Here is a 22,237-nt window from a genome sequence, read left to right as displayed (position 1 = left end):
TACATACATACACATATACACACACACACACACACACACACACACACACACACACACACACACACACACACTAAAGCTACTCCATAGTTAAAGTAGGGGAAAAACAGAACTCCTGCATTTTTTGGTTTAACTTGAAACCAACTTGGGAACAAATTGTATTACAGAAAATAACACAGATTGTGATATTATTTATAAGCCAATGCCAACATTTTATAGGCAAGAATTTAGAGGATTTATTTATTTTTTTAGAGGATTTAAATCAAATACTCACTAAAGGGGTAAAATCATTTTAAGAGAAAGAAAACCCTTTTCACAAAGCAACATTCTAATTCCACACGCATTATGCAACAGGCTTTTCCTATTAAAGGAAATGGAACAAAATTTTCAAGATAACCCAACTATCAGGGATAACATATGAAACCAACATTTCCTCATCATTTTTCCCTATTATGAGATTAAGTACGTCAAATGTAGAATTATTCTCCCAAAGGAAATACTTGTTCAGTATTTCTTCACATTTGCATCTTCATTCAAACACCCACATGATAAAATCATAACAGCTCTATTAGACACAGGGACATGTCTGAATAACTATTATTTTATTGGTTAATCACCACCCCTCATTCCATTCCTCTTTCTTTACATATGTAAATGATGGTGTCCGATCCAGAGCCCACCACCAGCCACCACAACAAAATTACCCGCCAGGGACATCAATCAGATTTGTTATTCTTGTTTCAGCATTAAAAAAAAGGAGGCAAGAGGAAGGAAGAGTTATTTTCAGGCATCAGAATTCTCTTGATTAGATTTCTGGCTCACTGGTAAATGTTTATACTCTGAAATGCATTACCCTCTGCTTCTAAATGTTTGGCTTTTTTCTAGAACCACGATATGGCACAGTGTTTCCAATATAAATTGTGTCAAGTAATATATGTCCAGTTTTGCAGGGAGAATTTGGCCAAATTCTAATAGTCCCTCTTGGGAGCCAACACCAACTTCCAGCAGCAGGTCTAACTGTGCAGAATAGAATTTTAAACACATAGTAGTATCTTCCAGCAGACACAGCCCTTTCTTCTCCCACTCTGAGGGATGTCACATGAGACATCTTGCATGATACTTATCACTAAGAATATAGATCTTTCTGGTAAGGTAATAAATTAATCACACAATGCCCAAAATACATTCCTCTTTACCCCAGCATTAAAAAAAAAAAAAAAAAAAAAAAAAACCCACGGTTTCTACCGAGGTTGAGATGAAGCTTAATGTCCTCGCTTAAGCTTAGAAACCATCGCACGATTAATAAGAATAAATAGCACATGCACTTTTCTTTAGGCTGCAAATGTTAGCTGAGAAAATGCATGTCAGAGGGCTTCCTAACACCCAAACGGGATTATCCCTGGGCAGAAAGTAGATTATCCATAGGCACAAAGTGTTCCGTTATCTTAGCTTTTCTTGATTAATAAATGCTTTTGTTTCCCTTGCCACTGAAAACTTGACAGAGGACCCTCCCATTCCTCTTCCATTAAAATGTGCATATGATTCTCATCCAAACCTTACACAGATATAATCGGAGGGCGTGGCGGCGGGGGGAGGGGGCTGGAGGATGTACTGCATGCAGTATTGCACTTATCTGGTTGCATTAGGCTCAAAATACAAATCTTAAGGATATAGATTTGTCACATGTCAGCCCAAGCTGAAGGCATTCCCCAAGAGAATATTTCCCCTATTCAGCTGGCAGCCAGAATCTCCTTCCACAAACCCGCATACTGATGAGAGGCAAGGCTCCCAGGATCCCTCTCCGTTTCTTCTTAACCCACCTCTCCCCTCTGCAGAGGAGAGAAGCCATTTTACTAATTTATAAGTACCCTGACTCTCCCACCATCTAAAAAAAAAAAAAAAAAAAACTCTCATCAATAATAGTCAACTAAAAGCAAAAGCGCATCCCACAGGGGTCAGAGAATAAAACAGACAACGGCAATGCATATCGACCAGCAGGACTCCGGATACTTACTGAAGGCAGCCACGGCCAGGGCCAGTGTGACAATAATGGAGAACCAGGAGACCCACAACGCCTTCTTTCTGTAGTTCTGGGCCTCGTGAGGCTTCAGGCGAGTGCTGCTTTCTAGTAAGCCTGACAAAAACAAGGAGAAAAGGAAGTTAGACATTTCCTTACTAAGAAACCCACAGCCAGGGCTACACGTTCTTATCCAAGGACTGCAAACTGACAGCCCATGGGCCAAGATGTGTTTTGTTTGGCCCATACTGTGTTTTAACAATTCAGAGAATTCAGGCTTTCTGGCATCTCTTGCAAAATCAGAGGCTCCAGCAACAGAGGGCACGTATGCCTCTAGAAAGACCCCACAGACCCACTCACTAGACCGGGACCAGTCAGCCCCTGCCCCGGTATGAACTCAGCTATGTAGGTGTTGCTCTAACAAGCTCTTCCGCTAGGAAAGCAGCACAATGAGCCCACATTCAGCTGGGCATTCAGGCTCCTCAGCTTAGCACTGATTTGCATTGATCCCACCAGCAGTGACCACAACATGGTGAAAGAGGCTTCGCCCAAAGCAATGAGTCACGAATGCAAATACCCTCATTGCTCCCATCAACAATTAACAGGAAGAGAAGGACTTCTCTTCAATCACAACCACCAATAGCCACCAGGTCTCGATTATAGGCCCTGTTTTCTTTCCTCCTCTTGCTGCTCTATATTATCTATATATGTTTCGCTTTGTACCATTCATATGGCAAACAGTTCTCAGATTATTCATGTGGGATAAAACTGGGGGTAGCTTTCTGGGCAGGCCATGTGTGAGAAAGGTTTGATTTTTGTCTCTGATGCTTTCAACATTGAGGGTCCCTGACACCAACTGAAATTCATGAGGTCTCAGAGGCAATGGCCGAGCTCCATTTGCCTTGGGTGGAGGATCAGAACATCTTCAGCATGACCCTGATTTCTATTTTTTCTTCTCCTTTGAAAATAGATCTTAGACAGTGTCTCTCAGTTACACGAAGGACCAAATTTTCATGCATTCTCTATCGACAGCAGCTTATGACACTATCTCGGGCTAAACAGCTGAGGACATACCTTTCAGAGTTGAAGCAGCTTCATCATGACAGCTCCAGATGGTGAAGAAATTGGTAGTCAGAGCTCAGGCACCCATTTGTAAAATACCACACAGAATGCAACATATCACACCTGGCACATCATGCAAAAGACATCATCCCATTTGACCAACTGGGCACCACGCTCAGCCTCTGGCCGCTGAAAACTACATCCTCTTCCAGAATGATAAAAGAGGGGTGCCTGGGTGGTTCAGTCATTAAACATCTGCCTTTGGCTCAGGTCATGGTCCCTGGATCCTGAGATCAAGACCCACATCAGGCTCCCTGCTCAGCGGGAAGCCTGCTTCTCCCTCTCCCACTGCCCCTGCTTGTGGTTCCCTCTCTTGCTGTGTCTCTCTCAAATAAATAAATAAAATCTTAAAAAAAAAAATGATAAAAGACCCTGGTAAAACTTCTCCATTCCGTTTACTACCCAGACTCAAGCACCCTCAACAAGTCTTCAAGGAAGCAAGAGGAAACGTCAAGGAAGGGGCTTTGTGAACCCAGTCTATAGCTCAGAGATTTTTAAATAATCAAAACCTGTAGATTTGCATGGGATCAGAAGGTAGAAGAGAGTGCAAAAGGTAGGTCTAAACACATCTCCATCACCTCACTGTAAAAATCTCCCCAAACCTTCCTTAATAAATGCACTTGGATGAAAAAAGAAAAACCTCTCTTGTCAAATTCTGCCTTTGGTACGCATGATTTCCAATTAAAATCCCTTCATCTGCCTGCCTGTTTTTGTCCCTTTGTCTACTTTTCCCCTAGCCAACAAACAACACCCCATTTTAATTTTCAGTGACAATCACCTTTGTCTCCTGTTCAAGTCAACCTAGAACGAGCAGGTCCCACACTCTCCCAATCATTTGCTTTCTTTTTTCCCAAATGATATAAAAATCTTCCTTTTCATTCTGGCCAATTGATTTTCAGAAGAAGTGAAGCTGTAACACGTAAGTACTGACTCAAATAAGCAGTTCATTTGCTGCGTATTTTGACAGCAACAATCTCAAGAGGTTTATCCACTGGGGGTAAAACCAAGGTTCCTTTCAGAAGCAGATTTAATTTTCTAAGAAAAAGGACAATGATCTGGGTTTTTCATTCTGCCACATGATATTTATTTTTCCTTCCAAAGCCAGGTGTTTATAGCACTATGACTGGTCCTGACCACACACACTAACGCATGTCTCACCCCACAGTGGACCAGAACACTCATGAAGGAGTTTGGGGTGTCCACTCCCATGGGCTGGACTGCCCTGCTAAGAGGATACCTGAGTCCTCTAAGCGTGTGTGTGTGTGTGTGTGTGTGTGTGTGTGTGTGTGTGTGTGTCCCATGGGAGGTTCTGAATTTTAAAAACTGGAGTAAATTGAATGCAAAGACCATCCAAGAAGGCAGGAACTTTCCCGTATCTGTCCAACCTTTGCTTATTTCCTACTGGTTTTCCTTTATAAAACTCTAGCTGATACCAGGAATGGAAAACACCCCTTTCCTCAAAAGGGAGCATGATAGACCCATAAATGAATGGTCCACATATAGGTGCCTCTACCTCTGCCTCCACGTTGGCTGAATGCATACTCACAAGCAATGCGTAGAATTCCTCAAGTTTTCAGGAAGCTGTGCTTCAGGAGAAGGTAGGCCAGCCTAGAGAAGCTACGGAAGGCTGCACATTTGCATGTAGGGCTGTGTCCCTTCCTCAACATAGTTGGCTTCCACCTTCAGATTTCTAATTTCACTCAAATTCCATCTATTTGTAATCTGGGCCTAACATTAGGAAGCATAAGGGTTGTGTGAATGAAAGACTGATAACTCATTGTTTGGGTGGGGGGGAATGCAAATATATGTGGTTAAGATGAAGCCATCCGTCATTTCCATGCTAGTATGAATTAGTTCTAATTGCTGTCTCCTAATAGCCACACTTGGATTTTCTGAAGGAAGGGGAATATTCATTAGATAGGAAGGTAGTAAGAAATGCAGAAGCATATAATACTCTAAGCCGACGTGGGGCTTGGGGCAGAATGATGGGAAAACACTTGGGTAGAAAAGAGTAGATATTAAAAGGGAAGAGGTGGAAACACCCAAGACAAGCTTGGCCTATTTGGGGAGTGTTAATACCTAAAAGTCTTAGACCACAGGAGTCTTGCTCCCTGACTACAAAGCTCAGCCAAATGGCACTCCATTATCAGCTAGCTAGGTTTCTGGGAAGCAGCCCACATCACTTCTAAGGGGAAAATACCTCTAAAGTCCTAAAACACTAGATTATAAGGCAAGCCTTTGATGGGAGTTAGACGCAGTCTGTAACCAGCTCTAATGGCTCAAAAGTGAGGACAAGAAAGATGGCCAAATATAGACACACATCCAGGGCACCGACCCCCCACACACCCTATAGGTATTTAGGCCTAGAAAAAAAAGCAAGCCAGGCATGATGGAGAGATGCACAGCAGGCAACTGCTTTAGCTTCTTCCTCCCCAAATCCTCTCACCATTAGGAAAAAGGTAGCTGCAATCGAACCGTTCCCAAAGGATTCAAAAATCGATATTGGAAAGATGCAGCCCCATAAGAAAAAAATAACACAAACACAAAATATTGTAATAAACCTCCCCAGGTAACCTGATCTATTTAACAAAAATGATTCATTCATCAGTAACTCTTTGTTGTCAGCAATAGGTCAAACAAAAGAATGTCACACTGACTTTCAGCTTTCCATGCCACATGGCGCTGGGTTCTTTGGAGGACAGGGTTCATGCTAACAGAGAGGCTGTGTGTGATATGCGGCGCTTTCACACAGGGACAGTTCATGAACAGTGAATGCTTTCATGCTATCATATAATGGAAAATGAAATTCAGTTGACCAATGAAAGATAACCCTAAGAATTAATTCAGAAGGGCTTTTTACACTTGAGCACGAAGCTACAAAAAGATGCTAAATATTAACTCCCCCTAGCACTTTCTTCCCTCCTATCATTTTGTGGGGTGGGGAGAGAAATAGGCCAGCTTTGACAAATGACCTGCAATGCTACAAAAATAAGCTCAGCCCAGAGTTCTTTCTTCAATACAAAATTCTTAAATCCTACAGTATTAGTTGCAGAGGAAAAGGTAATTCACATGACCTATAATAAAGCTGATAGGTTTTGTGGGGTGCCTACACTGCCACCCATCATCAGCTCTATAACAGTATCTAGTTATGTTGGAATAGGAGAAACTGCAACATAGGTTCAGAACTCGTTGCAACTGGAGGAGCTCCAGCTCCCCCTGAGCAATCCCCGCCGATTCTCTGGGATTGCTGTTTCCATGTCATTCTATTTCACATGCTACAGTTTAAAATTTCTATGAGGAAAGAGATCGTGCATGCGAACGCTAAACCGGAATAAAAATGTACAGGAGATACTAAGAATAGGACCGAAAACCTGCTAAGACTAAAATATAAAAATCCGCCACAGCCAACAAAATAAGGCTTCCAAGAAAAGGGGGTGGAGTGGCGATGAGCCGGCTCCCCCTGAAGGGCCTGGCTGCAAGAATCCTGCTTCGGCCACTAACCGGCTTCAGCCCAAACACTGAGTCTTTTTGAGGGGGCCGATCTGAATTTAGATTCAGAAAGCAGCAGAAAAGGTATAGACGTGGCCAAGAACACGGCTCCCTTCAAGCCAAAAGGAAACGAGGCAGGGAGGGAAAGAGGGATGTAGGAGGAGAGAGGCACGAGAATGAACAACGGACTCTCTCCCGTTTCATGCGGGCATCTCAAAGGGGGCATCGGCTGTGTGTCGGAAGGTAGGGGTTGGCCTCCCAGGAAAGGGACGTTTGAGGGGCTCCAGGCCAGTGTCTTGGGAGGGATTCTGAGAGGGCTGGAGACGTGCTCCCCGGGAACCATCAGGTTTCAGCGGCATCCATTCAGAGGAGGTTGGTGGTCCAAACCCAAGTGCCCCAGTCCCCTGGCCCCATCACCAAACAGCGGGGAAGTGACCCATGGTAAACTGGGCCCCCTGTAAGTGAGGGTCGGGGGCCGCCCGACTTCCCTCGCCGGGGCGACCACCAACCGACTCCGAGAGGCTGAACCCGCAGAAGGAGGTTCTCCCGGGGAGTCGCCGGGGGTCCGAGGGGGCTTGGAAGGAGGACGCAGAGCTCGGGTTCCACCGAGCTGAGCAGGGCCCGCAGTCCCCCGGGAGCACTGGGCTCCAAAAGCCAAAAACGCCTCCCGCAAACTTTTCCACTGGGCGCTGGAGGGCCGGAGCTGGCCAAGACGAGAGCACGGGCCCGTGCGGGGTTGGCCCGGAGGCTGCCGGGTTCTCGCGCTCCGGGGAAGGAGCGGCTGCCCGGGCGGCGCCGGCCTCGGGAGGTGGGGCTGCCGCGCTCGGCTCTGCGCGCCCTCGCGGGCAAGTCCCGGCCCCGCGCCCCCAGGCGCGGGGAGACGCCGAGCCCCGCGCCCCGCCAACCTTCGAGTGGGGAGAGGCGGACCGGGAGCCGCGGCTCCTCACCGAGCCGGCCGGCCGGCCCGGGGAAGGAGACCGCGCCGGGGAAGCGGCCGGGGCGGCGTGCGCTCACCTCGATCCTCCAGCCCGTCGCTGAACTGGCCGCTCTCGCTGATCCGCAGCTGCCGCTCCTCCTCGGGCTTGGGCGGCTCTCGAGCTGGGTTGCTCAGCGGGCCCGGGCCGGGAGCGGCGGCCAAGGGCGCGTGGCCCCGGGGCGGCGGCGGGACCGCGGGGCCCAGGGGGCTGCGGCGCTCGCTGCCCGCGGCCGGCTCCATGGCGCGGGGCTGCGGTTCCCGGCGGCGGCGACGAGCGCGGCGGGGACTTGAGTCAGAAGTGCGAGGCGCGGCGGCTCGGAGCGGGCAGAGGGACGGACGGACCTCTGGAAGAGGGAGGGAGGGAGCCGAGGAGCTGAGGTGCGCCGGCAGCCGGCTGGGCGGGGGTGTCGAAGAGCCTCACGGCTCGCGCGGCGGGTGGCAGAGGCTGGGGCCGCGCTGTCGCCGCCGCGCTCCGCCCACGGGGGCAGGTGCGGACGGCAGGGACCCGCCCCAAGGCCCCGGCGCCCGAGCCCGCGCTACGAGGCCGGCGGGGAGGTAGGGAGGGCTCCGGCCGAGCCGGACGCCGGGAGGCTCGTGGGAACTGGAGGCCGCCTGACAAGGGGGTGACTGGAGACCTGCCCCAGCCGAGCCGCGGGATCAAATCCGGAGGGCACGCGCTCCGACCCGATTTCTGCCGTCCGGGAAGGCAGTGGCCGCGCTCGGGCAGGAGAGCGGGCAGCGCCCTAATTTGACATCTTTCTCCTCCGGGGCTGCGCTGGCTTCAGAGGCTGTGCAGGGTCTCCACCTGGGCTAGCAGCCTCACCGCCCATCCCGGGCAAACGAGGTTCACCTGTCGCCAAGCCCTCCCGCCTCCCGCCTTCTTCTAGGAGCTTTGATTCCCTTTCTGATTTTTCTCTCTAGCACCAACTTAAGGGGACCGGATAACCTTGGAACCACTGGGAGCTCTAGATGTTTGGACGCCAAGGTTCCCCCATTGCGACTACCCCTCGGCCTTTGTCCCAACCAGTCCCCTGCCAGCTCGCTACTTCCCCTCTGAGTATCCAAATGTTGACATTTCTTCAGGACTCGGACGGAAGCCTCCCTCCTAGGAGAAGGCTCCCCTGGCTGTCCCGGAGCAGCCGACTGTCCCTGCTTTGACCGCGTCGGAGCTCGTACCCTTGCGCGCTGGGGCTAGTCGGGCAAAGAGAGGCAACCACCTAGTCCACGCCAGGGCCCACACCCGCTCTCTCGGAGCTCCCGGAGGTGCAGAGGCGGGGGGACCTGCCGTTTATCAGATTAAGCTTGAATTTAACGGTATCAACATCCAAACTCCAGAGTTTAGATTTCATCTTTAGATGGATATCAGTCTTCAAATTTAATGAGCCCCTTAAAATGCCAGTTCCTCACTTAAAGCCCGCCTACTTTATTGGGGGGAGCACCCTTCTTTAAAGAGTAACTACTTTCTCATTCTCACTTTGCCTATGACCAAATTCAGAGCCCAATTTAAACGCCTTTGGGGTGCAATGGACACGAATGATGGGAAGAAGTTCTCATTTTATTTGTGTTGTCCGACTGGGGTGAGAAGATCTTAGTCGACCTTGGCCAACTCACTTTACCTTATTGATCACTAATTTCTTTACAAAGGCAAAAAGTTGGAGGACTAGGTCATTTCAAATGCCCCTTCTTGCTAGGGAAAGAGGGAGAAAGGGAAGTAAGAAAAAATGGAGAGAAGGAAAATCACTACAATTATTTGAATAAAACAATGAAAATTGCTACCCACCAGTCCTAATTCTGTCCTGGGAGGTAGACAGTCCGTCAGATATTGCAGACCCCTTCCCCTACCTCGTTGCTCTCTCTCACCCAGACTTTTTTTCCTCCTCATTTTCCCAATTGATTCCTCTGTCAATGGCTCAAACATTAGAGCCACCTGGGGACCTTAAGGACAAAAATACTCAGGGCTCTGCGCCTGCTAGAAATCTGATATCATAGATGATGAAATTGGTCTGGTCTGGGACGTTGGCTTGGGTATTTTTTTAAGCTCCCTTCCTATTCTAAGAATCATTTGGGAAGTTATTTGTTTGTTTAAAAATGCTGATTATTTACAGCTCTTCAAGATTCTGACTCAGTAGATTCTGGGGTCTGGCTAGGAATCTTCATTTGAATATCACACACACATACACACATACATGTTCTGATGTAGATTGTTCCAGGAGCACATCTGTAATCCTCACTACCTAACTGCCCTCTACAATGTGGACTGTCTAGCTCTGCCCCTGCATGCATGCACACACCCGCTCTCTGTCTATCCATCTGTCTCTCTTTCCCCCAACCCAAGGTTTGTGGTTCTCTCAAAGGAGCAAGTATCATTGTTCTTTCCTCTGGTCCCTCAATTGATTCTCTCGTCCAGCCCGTCTGAAATGTGAATATGCAGATGCACCCCTGGGGTTTCTTGTTAAAATGCAGATTCTAACTCCGCAGGTCTGGGATCGAGGCGGAGATTTCTTAACAAACCTCCAGGTGCTGCTGAGTTGCTGATCTGAAGACCACACGTGAAGAAGTAAGGATCTAGGAGTTATTTATTATTCGTGGAATAAATATATTTTCCTTCAAGTTCCAGCTGCCCTAGTTCAGTAAGCCATTCTTGTCTCCTCCAGAAAGATTTCTCTGACTCCAGCTCCCCCGGGCTCTCCTTTGTGTGAACTCTGTTTAATAATTCACTGCTTATTTCACGTGTGAGGCAGGGTGCTTATGTGATCCCCGTTTTCACTCACCCACATCTACCTGGATGCCCAGGACACAGCGTTTCCCCAAACAATCTCTGCTGATTGACTGGGAGGTAACATTAGCTTCCATTCTTGGAGGACATACCATGTGCCAGGCACCTTGCTAACTTTTACATGCATTGTCTTCGTCACTCAACGAGGACTATCCTCATTTTACAAAGGAAGAAATCAGGGCAAGTCGCCGGTTTAAACTCTTGACACCACAGCCCACCGTGGTACCGCCCCCTAGGGGATATTTTGGAAACTTGCAGGTGCTTTAATTTGTTATCCCAAGGATGGGAGGAGTTGGCCACTGGCATTTAGTGGGGGAGGGTCAGAGATAGGGAAGGTCCTGCCCTGCACAGAAATTTGCCACACCCTGAAGACCGTGTCCCACATGGCTTTTATATGTCAGGCTGGACATCTGGGTTAATTAAAATGTGCTTCTAATTACCTTAGGGTCTTAACTCTGTTTTACATGTAAACACAAAAATATTTTACACCACACTGGATTTTCTGTAAATGCAACCACATAAGTCCAGGATAGATTGCTCTTTGTTCACTGTTTTGGAAAATCAGGACACTGAAGCCAGTTCCATTCATGGCATCTGAGTCAGCAATCAACACATCTTTGCCTGTCAAATGTATAACTGCCACAGGCCCAGTAATTCCATATGTGTATATGGAGATTCTTATTTAGCTCTTCTTTCAAAATGTCAAAAATAAAGGGCCAGTAATATTCCAGAGTCTTGTCTTCTCTTAAATTATAAGTTTCCACACCTGATTACTTCTTTTTGACTTCTGAGGAGATTCTAATTAAGCATTTATAAAGGCAAATATGTACTAGGTATTTTTGGCTTTACTTTTACCCCCCCTTCATTATAATTAGGTCATTATATTGATGTTTTTGTGGGTAGTTACTAGCTATGAAATCCATTTCATGATCACAATAGTGAATACAAAATAATTGTTCTAAAAAGGCAGACTTAACTGTCACAGCCAAGAGGAGCCTAAGAAGACACAACATCTAAATGTAACGTGGTGTTCTGGAAGGCATCCCAGAACAGCAAATAACATTAGGTAAAAATTAAGGATATCTGACTAAAGCATGGACTTTAGTTAGTTATAATGTGTCAACGTTGGTTCATTAGTTGTAGCCAATGTGCCACACTAATGTAAGATGTCAATAATAGGAGAAACTGGGGACGCCTGGGTGGCTCAGTCGGTTAAGCATCCGCCTTCAGCTCAGGTCATGATCCCAGGGTCCTGGGATGGAGTCCTGCATTGGGCATCCCTGCTGCTCCCCCTGCTTGTGCTCTCTCTCTCTGACAAATAAATAAAATCTTAAAAAGAAATAATAGGGGAAACTGGGGGCAACATTTATGGGAACTCTCTGTACCATCTTCTCAGGTTTTCTGCAAATCTAAAACTGTCCTAAAAAATAAATTCTACCAAAAAAAAAAAAAATGTAAAACAAAGCGGCAGGAGGATAGGGGGAAATGGGAAGGCTTGAGCCTGGGAGGTAGACATCCTAACCCTGAACCATGAATGCCCATGGCAGAATAGAGACCATGGAAAGACAAAATGCATGAGGTAACTTGGAAACTTGAATATGGTCATCCAAGGAGCACTGTTCACCAACAATGGTAAGAAAGATAGACTATGACAAGAATTAAACTAATAATCTAATTTTAAGCCTATTCCACTGGCTTTTACCACCGATGTATTTTTAGTAGATATAAGGATTTAAGAAGTTTTGGAAATTTCATGAAATCTCAAATTTTCAAATTATCAGGCTTCCACTGGGACGTTTTAGAAAGGCACATTTGAGTAAGAGCATGTAGATATATAACTTGACTGGTGAAAGATAAGCTGAGTGATACCTTTTTTTTACTCTTACCTGTTCCTTTTTACATTTCAGTGAATTTAGATCCCTCATCCTAGAAATATATACAGGTAAGAGAAGAAAAGCCAAGAAGCTAAGAGAAACAAATCAGGCAAGAAGAGCCTCAGATGGCCTAAAACTCACAGTGACTCCTGCTGGAGCTGCCTGCTGAGGGTCGCGAGTCCTAGGAACACTCCCACTATAGGTCCACTTAATCCTCACAATCCTAGAAAGCAGGGATTATCAGCATCCCCATCTTAAACATAAGGAAACTGAAGCTCAGGTTAAAAACCACTGCCAACGACCCCAGTAGTGGAGCTCCCAGGACAGTGCTCTTAACCACGACACTGCAAGGCCACTACGGAAGAATCTAAAGATGACCCAGAGGATGGTTTCTACACCTGGCTACCCCACATCATATTTTAGATGAAGGTCTGCTTGTTTTATTTTATTATGCCTATACACATTGGAAACCCAACTATCAGCATATTATTCATCTTTTTCAAGTCTTGGAGAAATATACCATGGCACTTAGAGCTACCATGCCTTGCAGTAAACTGTCCCATGATGGGGTATCTAAACTGAGTGTCAAAGTCAACCCAGAACAGCATCTGTAGAGAAGGGCCCTGAGATCTTTCCTTGGAACGTGGGAAGTGTCTGTTTGTATGTGTGCCTGCAGGTATGACTGTTCAACCATAAACTCCCTTTCCCATACAAAAATTATTACTGAGGGCATGACTATGGAACATTTGGAGAAACACCATAATAGTGGGAAGCATTAGGAAGAGGCTTGGTGTGCAAAATATCGTAAGATCAAGGCAGACGAAAGAATGGTTGAATGATAGCTCTGCCTTTAAGGGACTTAAATTCTAAGCAGGATAGCATCGTTGTGCATTGCCCACCTTTGCCATGTGCTTTCTTCAGCACTGTCTTCACTCAGCCTGCACATTACAATCACCAGGACTAGGGGCACCAACTTGTTCTTGTTTGCAGAGGATATTCCTGGTTTTAGCACTGAAAAATCTGAGTCCTGGGAGGCCCCCTCGGTCCCAGGAAAGTTGGGACAGTGGGTCACCCTACTGGGATGCTTTTAAAAATCCTGCCGCCCCAACCACACCAGGCACAGGTGACTGCAGGCATAGTAGGAAAGGTCTGCTGGCTCGTCCATTCTTCCTTGTGCCTTCCCAACTGCTAAAGTCCGCCTGGCCGAACTCTCCCTCTGGGCTCCTCAGACCACTGTTTCTAAGTGGCAGCAAGCAGTCCTTCCCTTCAGGAGGGCACTGGGCTTCTCATGCCGGCAGATGAGGGCCCAGCACCACTCCTAGTGTTTTCGGACCTGGCAGCAGTTTATCAGCACACGCACGATCATGAGGACAGCCAGAACCATGACGGAGACTATCACCAAGGCGTGATGGCCTGCTTTTTCTGGTTGGCAGCCCCGATGGCCAGGCAGGTTTTGGAAGGACCCCTCCCCACCCAGGTGATTCCATGGTGCAGCCAAGGCTGAGCAAGAACTGCTCAAAGACAGTGCTTCTCAGCTTGAATGTGCGTAAGAACCACCTGGGGATCTTGGTAAAATGCAGATTGCAATTCAGTAGGCCTGGGGGAGAACCCAATTTTTTTTTTTTTTTTGCATTTCTAACAAGCCCCCAAGTGATGCCAGTGTTGCTGGTGCACAGACCACCCTCGGAGTGGCAAGGGTCTAGCATGTACTTTGAAAGAAACTCCAAAACCGTCAAGAGGGAGGGAATGTGGGGACAAAATTAACAGAAGGGAAAAATCAAATGACATAGAAGTAACTCATGATATACAATACAGAGAGCGAGCAGGTTCTAGGATACATTCCTCTTTTGAATTCCTCAATGCTCAACACACATGGTGGGCATTCAATACATAGAAAAGGGTAACTGGAAATGTTTCATGGGGGTAAGTGCTAGCAGTGGTTTGCAAGGGTGGGAGAGCAGCCCAGGAAAGGCCAGTGGTGAGCATGAAGATTCTGTGATCACAGTAGCTACAACTTCGTAGAAATGCACACATCCACAATTCTCACCAAGTAATGGGTACCTCTGGGGGGGAAGGGGGGACTGGGATTCGGATGGAGCATATCGAAGGGGCTTCTGGTTGCCTGGGAAAGTTCTAGTTCTTGACTTGGGTAGCACTTGCTCTGTAATAATTTATTAAGCCATGCATTTGACCTGTGTGATTTTCAGCATCCGTGTTTTATTTTACAGTAGAAGTACTGATAAGAAATTCTATCCGGAACAGCCATATATGTTGTGAGGGCTAGGTCTTCCCTGGCTTAAGCAGTTTGGACTGCACTCAGTCTGAGGTTGCTAGGGGAGACTGCACGTGCAGGGCAAATGAGTCATCTCACTCAGCTCCACGGAATGTCAAAGATAGGGAAGAGCAGTAGGGCATTAAAAAGAATAAAGTTAGTTGAATCTGATAGGGGAAAAGGGAGTTCTATAAGCTCAAAAAAAAAAAAAACAAAACAAAACTGTTACAGTTTCTTCACTCATGTGAAAAAAAACAAAAGAAGTTAATGGCATCTACTCTCCCCCGATGCTCCTTCCACCCCTCAGACCTTTTCAGAGCCCTGGACCCATGAATCCAACTGTCCCTGACGTTCTCCAAATGAATAAGCCCTTCAAACTCAATGTGTCCAAAAGCAGAACTCTTTATCTTTCCCCCCAAACCTGTGCATCTTCAATCTCCCTTTATTGGCAAGTTGCAGCACCATCCACCCTGTCATTTTGAGACAGAATCCTGGCAATACCTCCGCTTGACTTTACTCTTCCTCATTCCTTTCCAAGCAGCAGGTGACTAACTTCTGTCGACTCTCCCTTCTTAACACGCCCTTATGTCATCCCACCTTCTCAATTATGTTCCTATTATTTTACGGCAGGACCCGCCAACTCTCACCTGTACTATTGCAGACGCCCCCTGGCCAGTCTGTCTTCCTCTGGTCCAGCTCCCCCAGCACACTCCACATTCCAGTTACAGCACTTTCACCAAGAAATCACTCTAGCCATGCTGCTCCTCCATGCACCATTGCTATTGCTCTATTGTTTAGGGAATGAAGCCTTAAATCTTTCAGGTTGGTAGGGAAAACCCTCTCAACCTATGTCCTGCCACCTTTCTCTCCTACTGTGCTGACCCCCTCCCCATCCCTCCAGCCCCTCTCTCTCCAACTGGGCAAAATTTCTTTGGTTCCCCAAATTTTCCTGGATGATTCATTCATGCCTCTGTGTTTCTGCCCTTGCTATTATCTCTTTCTGGAAGAGTCTTCTGGGCTCCCTCTCAATCCCAGCCAAATGCAAGGACACTCCAGTACCTTCTGCTCTTTCAAGAGTTGAGTTCTTTACAAGTGTTTGCAGACATATCCACCTGCAAAGGGGTTCTGATCTGTCCCTCTGCTTCTCTCCCACTATTTATACCCGAATAACACTTTATTTCTCTAAATGTGTTTATATACCAACTTCTTTCTGCCTTATGGGAAATTTCTCAAGGCAGGAACATAGTATATTCATCCTAGTTTTTCAGGCATTTATCACCATGCGTGCAGAGAGTTAAAGGAAGGTGGGGGAGTGTTGAAGAAATAAGTGAATAAACTCTCAGTTGCTCCCATATCACACCATAGATAATTGAGTTGACCAGATTATTTGTGATTGATTTCATGGCCAGCCACTGAAGTAGTTCCCAAAAATTACATCTCCTTCCCACCCTCCTCCATCAATAAGAAAAGAAAAAGAAATACATGTTCTGTCTCTCAAACTGCTAAAATGGAAGAACTCACAGAAAAAAATGTATAATTTGTACCATCCTCTTAAAGATGACAGACCACCCCTCCCATCCAGCTCTCAATGGCAGATGCAGTTAAGATTATTTCGTTTTAAACTTGGCAGTTCCTCTTCCCAAAGCCCGTACCATTGAGATGCATATTTGTAAATATTTTGTTGAGGTTTAACATACATGTAGAAGAGTACACAGATCTTAAGGTCAAAGCTCAATCAATTTTCACAAAGTGAACATGGAACCACTTCAATAAACAGAATATTATCAGTCCCCCCAAAGCTCCTCCACTTCCCATTCCAGTTACTAACCCCCATATCAAGGGTAGACTGAAATAGTTCCAACACTGCTTTGATAGAAACTGTTTTGTGAAAAGTTTACGTATTTTTATATTTATATAAAAAAGTAAAATATGCTCATTGTAAAAAGTTAAAACTGAACAGGAGTGCAAAAATGTAAAAAGAATCGGCAAGAATTTCCCCCATTAACCCTCTGACCAGATACACACAGGTACAAACACCCCATCCCCAAGGTTAAACACTTACAATGGTTTTGTGCACATATCCATGAAGACTATATAACAAGAAAGAGATAATTCTATTCAAAATGGATGAAACGATAAGACAATATATTGACTCATAATTTATTTAATCATTTTCTGAGTAAATGAATATTCAGGTTGTTTCCAACATTTTACTGTTACAGTTAATGCCATATTCACCATTTCATTTTGAAATGTAAAGTGATTTTTGGAAGTCCAGAGTAGGGATGCTTCGGGATTTGTTTCCAGCCACTCAAATATGTCACCAAAGACTTGGTTTCTATCTCCTTGCTCTGCCTTCCAAGATATCAGCTCTATCTGAAGTGTGTCTCACTTCGTGCTTGAAACACAACTGCCAAGAGAGCCACATGCTTCATCAGAGGGGAGTAGTGAGGGAAAGGAAAGAGGGAAGAGAGAGAGAAACTCAATGACCATGGAGTGAACATCCTAGGCTTCATTCTGATTGGACCAAATATGGCCATGTGCTGATTTATGAACCAATCATTGAGGTATTGATTAAATCAATTCCCATTCCTGAATTGATCTGTGCGGAAAGGATGGAATTATCCTAGTTAGCTCCATGAATAGGGCCAACTTCTGGAGTTGCGCATGGAGTCAATTCTATCCAAAGTGAGTAAACAGCTACTACACAATGGGGTATGGTTGGAACGGATGCTGGGAAGGCCACCATATTATTCACTACAGTGAACATTCTTTGAGACCTTTTTTTTTTAAACATACACTTATATACACATAAACACATATATTCAATTTTTAACTAAAATAGGATCACATTATTCTGTAACTCACAGTATTCTGCAATTTTATTTATATATAAATCTACCTTGACTTTTTGTAAAGTATTTCATCATATGGGTAAACAATAATTTATTTAACCATTAATTGCTGAACATTTAAATTGTTCTAGACATTTCTTTTACAAAAATCCTATCATGATCATTTTATTCTGAACAACATCTTAAACAGACAATGTAATTTTTGAAAGAGACATTTTCAAATGATTTTATTGTACCTAAAGTTCATGAACATAAGAGGACACAAAGTTCTCTAAAAGTTAGCTAAGGACATCTATCTCTACTTGTCTTTAGCCAAAGAACAATTTCCTTTTCTTTTATCATTTTGTTTAGCATATATATAGCATATGTATGGCATACATGTATATTCTATACTGCTTCTGTCAAGGAGGTAGTAAATATTTCATTGTTGATTTAGATTGAAAGGAAAAAAAAGCAAGTTGCAGAAACAGAATTCCGACTGGGAGATGTGGAAATGTTATTTGGCCAAGGGAGAAACCTGAAATTGATGGAATCAGAGGATTGAAATGAAGCCCGGCGGTCACCCAGCTGCTCCCCTGCCTTCATACTGCAATTCACTCAAACACCCGGAAACTTAGCGAAGTTGCCTGGAAGCGATTTGGAGCCTTAATACAAAATATGTGACTCAAAGAACTTTTCATGAAAAACATTCCCATTGCATTCAACCATAAACACAATTCTTTCTTTTCTCCCCTCCATAATGTTTTTCTAGTTTTCATCATAACTCTTGCCCTTTTATTCATCTCCCTGACAAGAGAGTTGATACAGACCCTGAGTGAGGATCCCAGTCTCTGTTCCCTCCTATCCTAGGCTTTCGGAGGTCTAGTCTAAAAACCCCCTTGTCCGTTCAGGCCTGTGTTCCCCCACCCTGCCCTTGATAGAAATATTCTATTTATGTGCTCTCCTTTCTTGCGGGTGTCAGAACCTTGTCTCCCCTGTTATCCCTTTTCAGCTTTGAGATGCCTATGATGGGCTGAATTGTGGCCGCCAAAATTCATATGTTAAAGACCTAACTAACCCCCAGTACCTCAAAATATGACTGCATTTTTTTAATGTTTTATTTATTTATTCATGAGAGTCAGAGAGAGAGAGAGGCAGAGGCAGAGCAGAGGCAGAGGGAGAAGCAGGCTCCCTGCCTAGCAGGGAGCCCGATGCGGGACTCGATCCCAGGACCCTGGGATCATGACCTGAGCCGAAGGCAGACGCCTAACCATCTGAGCCACCCAGGCGCCCAATATGACTGCATTTGCAGATAGGACCTTTAAAGAGGTGACTGGGGTAAAATGAAGTCCTTAGGAGGGTCCTAATCCAATATAACTGCTGTCCTTATAAGAACAGAAGATTTTGACACAGACGGGGGAAGACCATGAAAAGGCACAGGGAGAAGAAGGCCATCCACAAGCCAAAGGGAGAGGCTTGAAAAGAAACCTACCCCAGTGGGTGCCTGGGTGGCTCAGTTGGTTAAGCGACTGCCTTCGGCTCAGGTCATGGTCCTGGAGTCCCGGGATCGAGTCCCGCATCGGGCTCCCCGCTCGGTGGGGAGTCTGCTTCTCCCTCTGACCCTCTTCCCTCTCGTGCTCTCTATCTCTCATTCTCTCTCTCTCTCTCTCAAATAAATAAATAAAATCTTTAAAAAAAAAAAAAAAAGAAAGAAAGAAACCTACCCCAGTGACACCCTGATCTTGGACTTCTAGCCTCCACAACTGAGAGAAAAGAAATTTCTGTTGTTTAAGCACCTGGTCTATGGTACTTTGTTATGGCAGCCTTAGTACACTAATACAACGTCCAAACCCAAGCGTGCAGTGGAAACCCCTTGACCAGGCCAGATGGAGCCCCTCTGATCTCCCATCCTTGCCTGGGTAGACCCTCGGTCGCTTCTCTCATGTCCTGCTGGACTTCCGATGGATGGTCCCTCCAACTCTGCTCCGCCCTGGTTCTGCTGGTTACCTCCTTCATTATGCCTACAGAGCAGTGGTTTTCCCATCTTGGGGAGCTAAGAATCACTGCTTTGTGAATCCAGATACCCAGACCAGGGCTCTAGACAGTCAGAATCACTAGCACAGTGATGGGCCTGGGGAACCTGCACTTTCAATAAACATTCCTGGGTAATTCTGAGAAACCCCATCAGAGATATCTCCTCTTCCCTGTCTCTCTGACTCAGTGGTCTTCTACCCTGACTGCACAGTGGAGCCATCTGGGGAGCTTTTTAAAACCCATGCCCAAGCCACCCAAGATACTCTGAGTTAATTAACCTGGATTTGGGCCTGGACATCAGGATTTCTTTAAGTTGTCCAGGTAATTCCTACATGCAGCCAAAGGCAGAACCAGGGGTGCGGACTCACTGCCACGTTTCCTAAAGTCAGGCCATCCTCATAGTCATCAAGCTTCGCCCTTTCCTGCTCTCCCCGCCCCACTCACACTCCGTGACGCAGTCAGAATAACAGTTCCAAAACACCAGTTTAGTCCTTACTACTTCAGGTTAGAGTATACAAGCTCCTTAGCCTGATAGCCAGCACCGTCCATGGTGGGCCTCTAAGCGCCTCTGCACCTCTACATCTCCCCCTGGGCTCCCCCAAGTTGCCACGCTCCATCCTGCTTCTGTCATCACTCCTGCTTTCCCCCCTGTCTAAAATGCCCATGCACCTGGCTAATGCCTTCAGTTCAGTGGTGGCATGGTCCGGGAAAACTCCTCTCCATGCGCAGGCTGGGAGAGGAACCACTTCTGTTTCAGAAGCCCACCAGTGCACGTGTCTCTCAGAGCCCCCATGACTGCTCTGTATTGTAAATGCTGCATGTCTGTCTCACCTGACTGCACCCATCTTTCCCCTCAGCCTCTCTGAGTCCCGACAGAGCGTGTGTGTACTCAGAAGGGCTTGGTGAATATTTGTTGAATTAAGTGAATGAATGAGTCCGTGCATACCTTACCCTCTCCTGCTGTGCCCAGTGCCCACTGCCTGCTGTCTCATTACCATCCACAAATGGGCTTGGCTCCTTCAGTCCCGACGTTCCTCCTTACTGTTGTGTTCCACATCTCCTTTAAAAACTCTTTGCACCAGGGCTGACCCAGCCCAGAAGTAGGAGTGAGAACAGGTCACAGAATCCTAGCTCTTCTGGGCGAGGTGCTTTCCAATTCTTTAACACAACAGCAGTACAAAGTAATCATTATCCTCTCCGCTTTACAGCTAAGGAAAATGAGGCTCAGAGAGGTTGAAAGTGACTTTCCCAGGTTGCAAAGCTGGGTGTGGCCAAGCCAGAACTGGAAGCCCAGGATTTGGCTCTGCAAGTTCGAGCCCTGCCTGCTGGACCACATGTACATCCGATGAAAGGAGATGAGCTGGGTGGGTGGGATGGACGAATAGCTACCCAAGACTCAAGCTGACAAAGCAACTCCGTACCCATGAATGGGCCCTGGGGTAGTCCCCCCAGTCTATAGCCATCAGGGCTTCGTGTTGGACCCAAGAGACCTGTCCATAATACCACCCTCTATCACATATGTCTAGAATTGTGGTCGATATGAACGTGCGCTTTTGCCTACTTTGGTCACTGATGCATCCAAAGTGCCTAGAATTGTGCCTGGTATTAAATAAATGTAATACTTTTTTTGTTGGTTTGTTTAATGGGGGGGAAAAGAGTGAATTAACAACAATCATCCTATTGTAAGTACTCAGTGTAGTCCTGCTCAGTACTGTGCAGGCTTTTAGAACCCAATTCTCCAAAGAACCCACTTATAAGGGTTGAAATTTTGTTCTTCTCTCTCCTCTGTGATGTATTCTTCCCCTTTTCACCTGTGGAGACTGAAAATTTTAAGCACTCCTTGGCAGAAATACACCTTAAGATCTTTTGATGAAAAGCCCCTTAATAGGTGAAAAAATGTCCTGATGTTACTTTAATTCCAAAATAGTAATCCCGAGTGGCCCTACCTCATGAGACCATGAGCCTTTGTAGCTGTTTATAAACCTGAAAATCGGTTCTAACTCATCACCATGAGCTATTGCTCATCACCTTGACTCTGACTTTCAAGTCCTCTCTGAGTCTGACCTTGAGCTCTCAGCTCATGGTACCAACACCATTGAAATAGGCTCAGCTTATTCTATATCCAAACAAAATACACGCAGGAAGGACCTGTTCTATGACTTTTTAATCCAATGGGAATGAAGAGACGAGTGACTGGGTTCTCTAGTTCACATCTGCCATAGCAGTGAGCCCTCATTACATCTCATCAGAACTTGGCTTCTCAATGTCTGAAAAAGACAGACACTTATTCTTTCTAGCACAAAAGAAAGCCGGGATAAGAACTGTAAAACACAAACATGAGAATGAGCATGAGATGGGGCCTCAGAGGTCCCCTAAGTTTGGCCAAGCACCCCGTTTATAGATGAGGAACATGAGGCAGAGCAGGGTATATTAGTTTCCTATTGCCTCCATAACAAATAATCACAAACATGGTGGCTTAAAACAGTATGAATGTATTCTCATACAGTGCTGGGGTCAGAAGTTAGAGACGAGTCTTACAGGGCTAAAATCAAGGTGTCCACAGGGCTGGTTCCTTCTGGAGGCTTCAGGGGAGAATCCATTCCTTGCCTCTTCCAGCTTCTAAAAGCTGCCAGCACCCCTTAGCTTCTGTCTGCATCACTCCCATCTCTGCTTCCATGGTTACATCACCTTCTTGTCACCGATTTTGATCTCCAGCCTCCCTCTTATAAGGACCTTTGTGATTACCATGTGAGTGCTCCAGGATGATCTCCTTATCTCAAGATTTGTGATTTAACCACCTCAGTGAAGTCCCCTTTGCCATCTAAGGTAACATCACAGGTTCTGGA

The 22,237-nt window shown here is 46.0% G+C and overlaps 1 protein-coding gene across 1 annotated transcript in view; it reads right to left on the bottom strand.

Moving 5' to 3' along the window:
• TMEM163 (transmembrane protein 163) overlaps positions 1 to 7,880 on the bottom strand; it is a 214,266-nt gene extending 206,386 nt beyond the window's left edge. The window contains exons 1-2 of the mRNA XM_028101376.1: positions 7,640 to 7,880; positions 2,012 to 2,131 (exon numbers count right to left, since the gene is read on the bottom strand). Coding sequence (XP_027957177.1) covers positions 2,012 to 2,131; positions 7,640 to 7,841 — 322 coding nt within the window. The 5' untranslated portion in view covers positions 7,842 to 7,880. The remainder of the gene's footprint in view (positions 1 to 2,011; positions 2,132 to 7,639) is intronic.
• Positions 7,881 to 22,237: the final 14,357 nt, after the last annotated feature.

This window comes from Eumetopias jubatus, unplaced genomic scaffold, assembly GCF_037043125.1.
Source record: "Eumetopias jubatus isolate StellerSeaLion01/CBP00866 unplaced genomic scaffold, mEumJub1_p1.0 scaffold_3, whole genome shotgun sequence".
Taxonomy (NCBI): domain Eukaryota; kingdom Metazoa; phylum Chordata; class Mammalia; order Carnivora; family Otariidae; genus Eumetopias; species Eumetopias jubatus.
This window is presented reverse-complemented; position numbering and strand designations above follow the sequence as displayed.